At 39.1% G+C, this 14,121-nt stretch overlaps 1 protein-coding gene across 2 annotated transcripts in view; it reads left to right on the top strand.

Annotated features, from left to right (window-relative positions):
• Positions 1-8,105: 8,105 nt before the first annotated feature.
• LOC127947435 (synaptotagmin-7-like) overlaps positions 8,106-14,121 on the top strand; it is a 104,748-nt gene continuing 98,732 nt past the window's right edge. For both annotated transcript variants that reach the window (XM_052544551.1, XM_052544552.1), the window contains exon 1: positions 8,106-8,308. In XM_052544551.1, coding sequence (XP_052400511.1) covers positions 8,275-8,308 — 34 coding nt within the window. In that variant the 5' untranslated portion in view covers positions 8,106-8,274. The remainder of the gene's footprint in view (positions 8,309-14,121) is intronic.

The raw sequence follows: 14,121 nt of genomic DNA, 5'->3' as shown, positions 1-14,121 counted from the left end.
GCAATTTAAGTATAAATGACTGTCTTACCCAGTAGTGTAGCCTGAAAAGAGACTCTGGGTGTGCATATGAAAATCTGGGTGTGCCACATTTATTGTCAGATTACTGTGCACAATTATGGGATAGTATTTTTGTCACACTGCTTCCGTCCAACCATACTCCTAGTGTTAATTTGCAGGTCGTGTCAAAATGTAGTTAATTGTTAAATGTAATAATTTTCTTCCAAATACGATAATTTTGAACTTTAGCTATTTCATTTTGTTTATTTTTCATTACAATTTATTCACTTTAAATATATTATAATACATAATTATAGGATTAAAATGAATTGTAGTTGCTCAACATAGATCTTTTTTTTTCATGTTTTTGTAATGTCTGGGAAGCCAGAATGCGCATGCATCAACAGAAACATTTATTAGCTGAACCCTGTTTTTTATTTGCCATTTATAGCAAGTCATATTACAGATGATATAACAGATGCTTTGTCAGATTTAAGTTGAAGCGCGTGCCGAACCGTGTGTGGTGAACCGAACGGTTTGTTTTTTTTATTTCAGCGAACCGTGCCATCCCTATTACCTCAATAATCAATCAATTACAGGCCTAGAACAATCATGCCCGAGCAGACGGATAGTATACATCTCATCACACCGGCACCCGCGTCTAAATTAGTTGTATTGTCTGGTTTTCAGTCTAAAACAGTTGTCAAGTATAAATGTCTCGTCTGTTTCGAGAGGTGCGCGCGCAGTCAGCGGAGGCTCGCACCTTTTTTTCTCAGATTTTGAAAAATCTTCGCGATCGACTTAAAATGCTTCCAAGATCGACTTGTCGACCGCGATCGACGGGTTGGTGATTCCAGATATAGCGACCAACTTTTTTTGAGCAAGCATTGATTATGCGTGACACAGTCTCAATTTGTTGGAGGCATGTATTGGGCTTCAAACGCTGTGCGCGCATGCGCAACGCGGAACGGGGGGTCACCCTACCTGGCACACCCGTCTAGAGTGTGTCCACCTTTGTGTGTGGGTCCATGTACATGCTGAATCGACAGGTAAAAAAATATTCATTTATCACCAATTAACTGTTTGAAAAACACTTCCTGCTTCGATGTCCAGATCTGAATTTCAAAAAATCTCAAACAGGCTCCGAAGTCCCGATCGAATCAACCGAGTCGCGAACAAGCTCCGAAGTGCCGATCTGAATCAACCGAGTCGCGAACAAGCTCCGAAGTGCCGATCTGAATCAACCGAGTCGCGAAAAGGCTCCGAAGTGCCGATCTGAATCAACCGAGTCGCGAAAAGGCTCCGAAGTGCCGATCTGAATCAACCGAGTCGCGAAAAGGCTCCGAAGTGCCGATCTGAATCAACCGAGTCGCGAACATGCTCCGAAGTGCCGATCTGAATCAACCGAGTCGCGAAAAGGCTCCGAAGTGCCGATCTGAATCAACCGAGTCGCGAACATGCTCCGAAGTGCCGATCTGAATCAACCGAGTCGCGAAAAGGCTCCGAAGTGCCGATCTGAATCAACCGAGTCGCGAACAGGCGCCGAAGTGCCGATCTGAATCAACCGAGTCGCGAACAGGCTCCGAAGTGCCGATCTGAATCAACCGAGTCGCGAAAAGGCTCCGAAGTGCCGATCTAAAGTAAACATTTTTTATTGAGACTATAAAAAATTATTCTGCATCTATTTTTAGGTGTGCCAGCTGCCACTGTGGGTGTCACAGGCACACCCGTGGCTACGCCACTGGTCTTACCTATATGATCTCACATTTTTGTTCATAAATGCTAATTGCTTCCGTCAATTGAAAATGTTCTATGCTTTAAGAAATGAAGTGTTGCTAAATGTGTGTGCTTTCAGTCACGTCAGTGGTCCAGAAAAATCATTAATTCCCAGAAGAGTACGAATGCAAATATTAGAATTTCTAGGAGGAGTTAGTTTTAGTCGATTTTTTGAGTTTAAGAGTCTTTCCTCAAGGTCGTTGAGTCTGTGCAGTGCTCAGAGCGGCCGCTGGGTGTCGCTGTTGTGCCGATTGAGATAACTTCTTCTTTTTTTTTTGTCACATTTTTTTTTATAGTTTTTTTCCTATCACAATAAACAATGCAAATATCTCACAAAAAAGAAGAAAAAATAAAAATATTACATCCTCAAAATACAATATAAATCTTATTGTATCATAAACTAAGAGTCACACCTCCAGCAAATCATCTGAGAAAAGGATGGAAATAACTTCTCCGCAGGTGATGAAATATGAATTACGTTATTCTGTGAGACACTGCAACCCGTAATATGAGCCTTTGTTAAACAACAACGGATCTGAGGGTCAATCATCCAAAATGCATTCATTCTTCAACAACAAAAGCAAAAAAAATAAACAACCCCAAAAGCTCCCGAGAGTTTGTGACTGCTTTAATGTGACTTGAATTCCATTTTCCCTTCCTTCTTCGTTTTCCACGGAGACTGGAAATTTAATCAGACACACACAAACCCAAAAGTGAAATCCAGTGTATTTTAGGCTTCAGGTTTCCTATTGCCTGCAGACAGTGAATGACACGCCATTGTTTACTACGGATCTCATTCACTGCATGTTCACTCAGCGGGTCACTATATAGTGACCTCAGATATGAGTCACTGCACATTTACTATAAGTGCATTCTGGGTGAATACAAGTGAACATCACTGCTAAGTTTAGATTGATGCTTTAGGGCGAGTATGAGCGAGCTCTTATAGGCACAGTTAAGCTCAAACTAACCCTTTTTGCCATTATTTCATCATGCTGATGCTCTACTACACTCCTGTGCTGTGTGAAATGCAAAAGCTTTCATATTTTTGACGCTTCCAAATAATGTGGTTTCGAATGACACGGATGTAAGAAGACTCCATTATTATTTGAATAAATTCCTTTAAACGTCAAGAACATGAGAGAAGGAGCTCATATTAAACATATATTCTCTGAGCATCTACCCTGAGCTATTATTAGTCCATCTACCACTCAAACACACACACACACACACACACACACACACACACACAGAGAGAGAGAGAGAAAGAGCAGTTAGCATAAGTGAAGGCAGAAGAGAAAAGAGCTAAAATAGATGGACAGAAGGATGACCATTGAAGCGAATGGGGGTTGTGGAAGAGAGAGAGAGAGAGAGAGAGAGACTGGTAATGTGTGTATAGGACACTAAATCAATGGGAATCAGGTTTTCTGAGAGGAGAAGACAGGGATATATATATATATAGAGATAGAGAGAGAGAAAGAGAGAGAGGATGGATCTGTACTGACTGAACAGATCACTAGAAAACCCATTAAATACACATTTTTTAGACCCTTACTTATAATTTCTTAAATAAAGAGACAAAGCCACTTGACATCTTACAGCAGTAGCAGCAGAGATTACAGTAATGAGCCTCATGCATCTCTCTCACACACACACACACACACTCTCTCACACACACACACACACACACACACATTACCGGCTCAGCAAGCACCACATACATGTGAAATTCTGCCATTTTACATTAAATGGCACATTATTAAAAGGTTTTAAGGTTATGTCAAATAAACTCTACTCATGCAACAAACCATTCATCTTCATATACTGCTGCTTCTGACTTGAACATGTTGCATTTTTAATTGACCTCATGTAAATGCTGACTTTTGCATGAGATCGGCAGAATGAATTATGGGTAATTACTGGGATGGGGTTTAGCATCTCCTTTCTTTTTGGATCAGCACACAAGATTGCCGGAAGATGCTGAATTCACATTATGAATACATGTCTTACTTGTGTTTATTAGTAAAGTTTACAGAACACACAATTAAAAACAGAGTTCACCCACAAATAAAATGGGCTGAAAATGTGCTCACCCTCAGGTCATCCAAAATGAAGATGAGTTTGTTTCTTTATCAGATTTGGAGAAATTTAGTATTGCATCACTTGCTCACCAATGGATGTGAATAGGTGCCGTCAGAATGAGAGCTGATAAAAACATCACAATAATCCACATCACTCCAGTCCACCAGTTAACATATTGAGTAGTGAAAAGCTACATTGTTATTAGAAATAAAACTATATCATTAATGCCTCAAAATGTTGCTTCTGCCCAAAATATGAGTCCATAATCCATAATAACGCTTCCTCCAGTGAAAAAGTCCATCTCCTGTTGCCCTCTCACATCAAAATGAATCCACATATTTGTTTTGGACTGGTTTTGTGCTTAATCTGTGCAGATTTCTCTCCTGATTCAGACAAAACACTTTTTTACTGGATGAAGCAATATTATGAATAGAGGACTCGTATTGTTCGAAGTTAAAAATGTTTTGATGGATTTGTTTCTTACAAACACTCAGCCTTTTGCTTCACGAGACGTTAACTGCTGGACTGGAGTGCTGTGGATTATTGTGATGTTTTTATCAGCTCTCATTCTGACGGCACCTATTCACATCCATTGGTGAGCAAGTGATGCAATGCGACATTTCTCCAAATCTGATGAAGAAACAAACTCATCTTCATCTTGAAAGACCTGAGGGTGAGTACATTTCCAGCAATTGTACATTTTTGGACTAACTATTCCCTTAAGACGAAAATATGCAACAAAACAGCACTTTTTTCAGCATGTTTTTACACGCTCAGATGACAGGGTCGCCTTAAGAGCAGCACATGCCATCTGGACACACTTCATTGAGCATCAAGTCATCCTTACGGCAGTTTTATTAAAGACGCAACAGACGACCGTAAAGGTTATTATCCCTGCTCTGTTCACTGATGGGAAATCTGCTGGATTTATTCCTCGGCCCGTACTGTTAAATAAATCAAATAAGCGTTTACTGTTTCTTAATCGAAGCTTGTGGATCACACGTGTTTAATCTGTCTTTCTTACTTTAGCGTCAACCGCTCGCCTCAATCACTGACCTTTGCTCCGTAACTCCGGTACATTATCAGTCCCAACAACCACCAAACTGCTCTCTAAATTAACTCAAGCGGTAGGGGGGCAGTTCTCAAAATCATTACGCTAAAAAAATGAACTAAAGCAGCATTAAAGATGAATGATTCCCTGCAGGAAGTGCTGCTCCTGTGAGAGGAAGCCATCAGGCCTGCGCTATGTGTCAGTGAGGCCTGCGGTGCAAGTCTGGAATTGACTAGAAATTCATTTCTATGGCCACCAATGATGTTCTCAGAAGGTCACCCGCTGTTTTTCTCCACTGCATGCTGCATAAATGATCCTCAGCACACTGCACACTGAGAGAAAGACAGAGAGAGAGAGAGAGAGGGAAATAAGTGCCATCTTTATTTCAAAAGTCACTCGTTTAGAAGAGCATGACTTGGATGAGCTTGGATCTCTGCTGAGTGTCATTATTGCAAGGATAAAGCCAATTAATCTAAGATTAAACACATGGTAGTATTGACATTTATGAAACATCTGGAATAAACTGGAAACATGTACACAATGCAAATACATGTTGAACCAGTGTTGCGGTGATACATTACTAGTGACGTGAGTTATGTATTTAGATAACTTTTTTTTTTCAAGTAACTAGTAAAGGATTGCATTAAATTGTTTTAAATTGACAAGAAATATCCGAGTTACTTTTATAAGTAGGTACCTTAAGTTACTTTGCATTTCACTGACACCTCTGGTGTACCTGTGTTGAAAGAAATTGGGAGTGAGATTTATTAATTTAACTTTTAGCGTGGAAGGACTTTTACAGTTGCAAAAAAATAACGTTTTTATTTTTTTAAATTAATAATAAAACAGCAAGCCCATGCAGCCCAGGTGACAAAGAGTAACACAAAAGTAACATATTGCATTCCTTTCCATAAAAAGTAACTAATGCAATTATTATTATTTATTTTTTATGGAGTAACACAATATTGTAATGCATTACTTTTAAAAGTAACTTTCCACAACACAATAACAGTATGTGATGGCAGTGAGTGATTACATGAGAATTGCATAAAAATTATTTAAAATCTCTTGCAAACTTTTTTGAGTTATACACATTGTGCAATGCGTTTAATAAAAAATAAAAAAGGTAAATGCATGTTGCATGATGTGTAACTGCCAAATTAACAAAAAGTAAATTTTACATATTTTTTAGTTTCTATATAACTTTGTATTTATTTAGACAATAAATAAATTTTATTTTTAATGTTATATGTATAATTATATATACAGTAGATGTACAAATAAATGTTTCTTGAGCAGCAAAGAATGATTTCTGAAGGGTCACGTGGCACTGAAGACTGGTGTAATGATGTCATCAGGAATAAATGACAATTTATTTTCAATATATTCGAATAGAAAAATTTATTTACAATTGTAATAATATACACAATTTTACTGCGTCTTTATCTGCGTCTGTTTGGAACAAAATGAGGGTGAGCAAATAATGACGATTTTTTATTTTAGGGGTGGTAAACTGTTCCTTTTAATGTAGGTCAGTTCTGCTTGTAATGACACAATCTAACCGCTAGACGTCGCCACTTCGACGCGCAACTCCTCGGCTGTGAGAGGCGTGATTGGCGTGTGGCGCGCATGAGTGAACGCACCGGTAACGCCGTACTCTCGTTCTGTTGCTCATCACGGGCCCGTCGAGGCCGTCGCCTGTGCGTGCGAACCGGGTGAAGGGCGGAGCGGGTGGAAGCCCCTTCGGGATGGTGACCGAGCAGCTCCACCTGCGGAGCCTCATCTGTGCACCGTCGCACAAATTGGATGTTATGCAACAACGGGTTAATAAAGCAACGCTTCAGTTAGTGTTTCACTGACTGCTATGGCACCAGGTGCATATCAACACTCAAAGGATAGAAACAAGGTTGCATTACGCTTTTTATTTCTCCAAGCGCGAGACAAATCATTCCCGGGCTTGACATTCGTGTATTCGTTTAAACTAGTTCCTATTTTATATAACAAGTAGCCTACTCATGTCCTTTTAAATGACAAGTAGCGGAGTTAACCCTGATAGCACACATACGTCACAGAGACGTCTGACGTATTTTTTAGAATGTTTGTTCATTTTAGAATGTTTGTGCAATACACGTCTATATATGACGTTTTTCTATCAGATGTCAAAAAGACATTTAGAAGATGTTTCTAAGATGTTTATGATTAAAATGAATGTAAAACTTACATCTTAAAGACGCCTATCAGATGTTTGCACACAGCAGATGCTTTCCAGACCTGGAAACTGTTCTGGTCTGTAGCGTAAATAGTTTTAACATTTGCTGCACTTTATTGTGCATTATTGACAGAAAACAACTCACTTCCGCTTTACAAAGGCTCAAATAGTGCTGGAAAAATAAATATTAGTAACTATTTAAAAGGTAAATAAGTACAAGTAGTAGAACTGAAACAGGTAACAAATAGACACACAAGTCAGAAACGAATCCTATTTGATTGATACAAACCATTCAATGGCAAAAAATCTTCAATTAGTTACCAATATCAGAGAGATGGTTAGTTGTAACTAATGGGTTTGTGATTATCATCAAGCAATAGCCTACAATGCTTTTATGTAATCAACAGTACTATAATTGATTAGATATTGCATATTAGTATCTAAAATCTTATGAATATTACCTATAAAAGACTAAAAATATACTAATCATCCATTGTTTGTTATTAAAAAGAAGAAAAAGATGCTATAAAAAATTGCATTGACACAATTTTCACTCCGAAATGTCTCGAGTTTCACAAACAATTACGAAGAAACAGTAAGTAACACACTCAACTCGGAATTTAGTAGGAAATAAAATGAAATAATAGTTAGTACTCCAAACTCCTTTGTTTTACTTACCACTAGTGTACATACTTGTATTTGAAAATAAAGGATGTATGTGACATAAAAATAGGTGGTTTTAAGGAATAAATGTCAAAGCAACCTGGCACGGCATGCTCAATCCATTTAGCCTGCACGAACCAAGCAATAAAACATTTCAGTTTGACAAAGCATTGATGGATGTTATATATGTGCATGCATATAGACACAATAACAGCTCCGGAGCATCCTCCACCCCACCCCACCCGTGGGGCAATGTCTCAAAGCACGTCACCGTGTGTGTGTGTGTGTGTGTGTGTGTAAGGAAAGAGAGAGAGAGAGAGAGAGAAAGTAGATGTGTGCAGACAACCTGCTCGCGCGTAATTCTGGGAGGACTCTCCGCCGAGCAACGACACAATAAACACTCACCGAGCCGCGAGAGTTTCCCCCGGTGGAGTAACAATCAGCACTTGAATCACGTCACACCACCCAGCCAGGAGTCCAGCAGCAATCTGCAGCCATGTATCTGAACAGGGAGGAGGAGAACAGCAAAGGTAGGCGCTTTTATTTGATTAAACTTGTAGGAGTATCTTCTTCTCTCCTTGGACGGGCGCGTCTGGCACGGACGGGTCGCACGAGGGGGTTTGGGGGGGGGGGTGTTGTAACTGGCTCGACCGCCTCGTAAGCACCTGTCGTGGGGTCATCACTTCTTCTTTGCCCCCTTGTTTGACATCGTTGTCCAAGCGCGCGCGCAAGCACAGCCAAGCGCGCGGCGCACTAATGACTGTGTGACATTGTCACGCGCTCTCGGGGCACTTGCGTTGACAGCGATTACCGGGTTAAATAACTTTGATTCGAGGTCCCGTGAAGGTCTGCTTTCGCGTAATGAAGGGCTACTTGTTGTGCGCTTCGTCCTTGACAGATCTTCACGCGCAGAGACTCGAGGACAAACGAATAACACACAAGGTCAAAGCATCTCAGAGCGGTGCCTCGTCCCCGTTATCCGCACCATCAATGCTTCCGTGGGCGGTTTGCTGGGGTATACACGGTGGGCTGTTATTTGTGTCAGCTCTCCCACGTGTTTCCGAAGCGTGATTCCCCGTTGATTCACAGGGTGTCCACTACACTTTTTCCATGGTAAACGAGCTCCGGGACAGAGGTGACCGGAATTAAGAGTGGAGGCGCGTGGCCGTGAGGAGATAATAACCATGGCGTGAATCAATCTGTGTGGGTCTGGAAAAGAAAGGTGGTCACGGAAGAGCCCATACAGGACAAACCCGACACAGAAACTGGATCTGTTTTTTTTAAAAAAAAAAGGTGTTTTCAAATTCTAGTGAACTTGTATATCCTACAAACACGAATTTGTATAGTTGGACATAATTGAATGCACATTCGTAATAAAACGAAGCAAATGTTGAGAATCGGTTCCCTGAATTAACCAAACTGGAGTCACTCAAGGACTTATTCCATGCTTGCTCGGAAGGATATCATAATTGCTCTTATGTCATTCTAATTAAGGCAATATTTACTAATTAAGACACCATTTAGTCCATTTATGAACAATTCCCTTGAGAAAGTTCAGTTAGGTTTGCTTTTTTCTCGGGTTAGCAGAACGCTCTGGGTCTTTTGACTCATCTCAGCAGCAATTTGAATCTTTTAAATCTATTAAAGATTTGTTTGCTGATTCATTCTGTGACCTTTTTTACCAGACGGTGACGACCGACTCAGATACTGTAGCACACGTACGTCTGCAAGATGTCTGTTAGAGATTTCTTCATCTGGAAAGCATCTGCTGTGCATCTGATAGACGTCTTTAAGATGTCAGTTTTACATTCATCTTGAAGACATCTTCTGAATGTCTATTTAACATCTGATAGGAAGCGTGGGGTTGAGTTTGTCTCTCAGTTTTATTTTAACAGCTGATGTGTTTTTTTTTTTTCATTATTTTCGATTAAGAATCACAAGTGAGGGTTTATGACCCACTAATTGTGTTCGATTAAAAACGCTAAAACATTTAATGAGATAAAATAACTTGTTTTGAGGAACGAATAGCGAATCACGAACAGACTGGATGTTAAACACAATCTGGAGCTTCATCCCCTCTCCTACTGTTTCTATGAGACATATTTAACTTTCATGCTTGTTACTCTTTCTTTAATGACTTGTTTTTATTAAATACGGATGACGAAGCAAATGTGACGTTAATATGCGCTTCAAATCAAGAAAACGTCTGATTTGATGTGCTTGGGAGTCATGGATTGCGTCTTTATAGATCCATACTGTTTTTTTTTCAATAGTGTAAAAAGCTAAGGCCTGTTATTGATTATTGCATCTCTCTGTGTGTGTGTTTTATCGATTTAAGTCTTTGATATATGGAGCTACTCACCAGAATGGACCAAATATTAAAGATTGAGAGACTGGTTCAAGAATTGGTTTTCATTCATCAAGTCCATTTCTGGCCACTCATGCTGGATAGGTTTGTGTGTGTGTGTGTGTGTGTGTGATCGTATTGAGTGAAGAAGTGGACAGATTGTGGATGATAAGTGAAGGAATGGACCAAACGGTAAAAAAGAGTGTATGTGTGTAAATATGGATGTGTCACCGAGGCACAGAAGATGACAGGAGGGTTATAATGTGGCGAAATGATTGACAGTTCATGTATTATTCATGCAATCCTGTTGATCTGAAAGAGAGAGGGAGAGATGGAGAGACACTGACAAACAGAGAAAGAAATAAAAAGAGACAAATTGCCTGCACCTCTATAGACTGTTCTTGCTGAATGGCTGTATTTACACCTTGAGTTACTGCAGTGTCAAATCAACAGTATTTTCTTATTAAGCTTCTAGTTTTAGCCTTTTGGTTTTCGTTGTTCAAATTTGTTAAGAAGGTTGCATAAATGAGTTCAGTTCAGTGGATGATTCACTTGGATACTGCCATTTTTTATTAATGAGCGCACATTTTTGGAGCCAATAATTGAAGCTGTAAATGTCATGGAAGAGACCTTGAAAAATCCATTTCATTCTGTTGAGAACCATCTAAAAACATCTGCCACTGGTGAAAAGTCAACAGTAGTATGTTTTTGCAGTTTAAAGGCGCAGTTCACCCAAAAAAGAAAACTACCCCATGATTTACTCACCCTCAAGCCACCATAGGTGTATATGACTTTCTTCTTTTAGACGAATACAGTCAGAGTTATATAAAAAATGTCCTGGCTCTTCCAAGCTTTATAATGGCAGTGAATGGGTGTTGAGATTATGAAGATTGAGAAGTCCAAAAAAAGTGCATCCATCCATCACAAAAATTGCTCCACGTGGCTCTGAGGGGTTAATAAATGAATTCTGAAGCAAAGCAATGCATTTGTGTAAGAAAAATATCCACATTTAAAACTTTATAAACAGTAACATCTATTTTCCGCTCTGATTGAAGTCATCTGAAAGAATCATATACCCATAGGATGGCATCAGGGTGAGTAAACTGAGTAATGAAAATGAGGTAATTTGGGTGTACTGTCCCTTTAAATGTTACTTAATTTGCAAGTCTTGAACAGCCATCAGTGAAGAAACTTGGTTATCGGCCACTTTTTGGGCCACACCAATTTATTAACAACCAAAATGTCTTAATATTACTGAAAGTGAATTACACTTAACTGTAGGGGACTCCCAAGTCCAAAAAACACACAAAACTACTACATACAGCTGCTTTAAATTTACTTGGATTTTCACTTTTTTATTTGGTTTGTCCAGCCAATGCAATCTGAGCTCTTTCTGCAGTACAACACTATTTGCTTGTGTTAGTTTTTTGATAGCAGGAGAAGGTCACCAAAGCAGTCAAGCACTTTACAAAGGAAGGATGATCTGTTCACTTAAAAGATTTGTTCAAAAACACAGAGTCATTCTCGATCGAAACACCTCTAGATAGTAATAATTAAGTCTCCACACCGCTCAGAGAGTTACAGAGCCAATGTTCCCCCATAGATGCATTACTTCCAGCTTCAAAAGTTTCTAAAAGCCAGGTCGTAGATGGCCGCTGAGCCCTTGGAGAGTCGCTGCGCTGACCCGTCGCTCTTTACAATATTACTCACAGTACCTGAGCTCGGACAACAAGGGAGAGTAATTGGAAACCAGTACTGAGCTATTATACAGAGGATAAGTGAGAGGGAGAAGCATTGATTTAAGCTCTGCTGGATCTTACCCTGCTCTTATGAGAAACAGGAAATTAATTGTGAGTTTGAACCTCTTCGTCTTAATGAATATTAGATGCCAAAATTGTCAGCTAATGAATATGTCGCATGTATCAATGGTAAACGTATCACGATTTCTTAGAAATGATCCGTTGTGTTCTATGTCTCAGGCCGGTCACGCGATTGATTTTCTTTTGGCAAACGGGAGTGCAGATGTGACCTTGAATGAAGTGCGAAGGACCCGAGGTTCATTTCCATGCTTCTTACAGCGCATTCTTCAGCAGTAAAATTCAATTATCGTCACGAACGGAGAGAAGCGCGTGACCTTATATTTCAGAGTCCCAGGTTTTACTTTTTCTATTCTATTGACGTTTGCCATCACAATTGATTCACTGAAGGACACTGAGTCTTGAAGTCTTTAAAATGAGAAGTTTGAGTGCAGGTTTAATGGAGTAATTGTTCATAATTTGGCGCACTTAAAACGCCGGAAAGCATCGCTATCTGATACGTTAGTCTGATGAGCGATTAAACGTTCGTCTGTCTCATTGATTAATGCTAATTTTGACCCTGGGGTCGGATTGAATCAAAACAGTGGCCCTGGACGCCCCAGTGCACGATTACAAATATTCTGTGAAATAATATCTTCCCAGGCAATATTTATTAATGCACAAATTAGTGGCCATTAATGTAATTTGCAGCGATCTGGATTACAATTTAAGAGTCATCACAGTGATTAGCAAGAAACGGAAAGGAGAGCATGCCAGACAGAGAAAGGAGGAGAAAGAGAGGTCTGACTTTGCAGGAAATCATTGTTGCATGATATCTACCTCCACCCTATATGAATCTCTGTCAAGGCATGTGCAGTTGCTTACCACTGAATATAATTGCTAAAATGTTCTTCAGCTTGGTTTCATGGTTACAGTAAAGCACTTAGAATGGAAAAAAATGTTAAGTGTACTTACACTATACAAGTTAACATGAGACTTATGGAAGAATAATTTACTAATCTTGTATCAAAGTCATATGCAAGTCGTATTACAATCCACGCCATGATGCTTTAAACCCAGTAATTTTCTTATGATACCATCGTGAAAGATTATCGAAAGCAAACTGCGCTCACAGGAATTACATTACCAGAAATTAATCTGCCTAGAGCAATAATTCAGACGCTAAAAATGATGATTTAGACAATTAAATAAATATATTTATGTGCTTAAAAGCACATGTCTTTAGCAAAAATATGAGCCTAAAATATCTATCTTTAGACCCTCAAAGTGCTCATTTCTGTTTACTTCAATTTCAAGTGATTTACTGAAACCGTGGCTAGTTTTTATAAATTGAGGAACGAGTCAAAATTATTTTCTGTATTAATCAACAAAATCACAAATGCTGTCTAGATAGAAGCAGCACTTGCCAAGCTAAATTTAAGTCTGCTATAACATGAAGCAAGATGTGTGGCTGTGAATCACATAATTTCTGATTGAACACAACAACTTGTTTAATCTTTGGTGGAAGATAAAAAGATTTAAGTTGTGTCCCAAATGACGTACAGTGCATTTACATTATACACTCTGTCATGCGGTGTAGAAATGTTCAAATGAAATGCTTTGCTATTTCACGGAAGTGTTTACACATTTACTCACACCATTTAAACTACAAAGTGGTATAGATTATTGTATTCAAAATAGGATATACCTGTCGTGACCAATCATTGAGGACTTTATTCACACCCAATCAATTGGCATGTAGCTTCATTGTGGTTGAAAAACAGTTTTTGTGAGTGCTATGAATCAAAAAAGTAGTTCCATTTATATTATCTGTCCAAAAAGCATAGCCTTTATTTATGGGTGTGCTGTTTTATGGATGGATAAATGGCATTTTAATGTTTTATTGACTTTTATCGCTTGTTTATAACACACAGGTATTTATACTGTAATTCATCCTTCGCCAGGTGTTTGATTGACAGGTGATCCGACCAATCATAATGCTGAATCTGTCTTTTCTGACAAACAAACCAGACAGGAGAGTAGATTTACATCGGTGGACTTAAACTTGAAAAAGGGTGTATTGCTATCTTCCCACAGTTGAAACAAGATACCTTCGGATGTTCATTCATGTTTATTTCATGCTCTAACTAATAAAGAGGAAGAGATGATGCCACTACAGAGATCTGTCACAACATGTTAA

The sequence above is a fragment of the Carassius gibelio genome, chromosome A25, assembly GCF_023724105.1.
Source record: "Carassius gibelio isolate Cgi1373 ecotype wild population from Czech Republic chromosome A25, carGib1.2-hapl.c, whole genome shotgun sequence".
In the NCBI taxonomy this organism is placed as follows: domain Eukaryota; kingdom Metazoa; phylum Chordata; class Actinopteri; order Cypriniformes; family Cyprinidae; genus Carassius; species Carassius gibelio.
The sequence above is the reverse complement of the archived record's forward strand: the minus strand, read 5'-3'. Positions and strand labels throughout refer to the sequence as shown.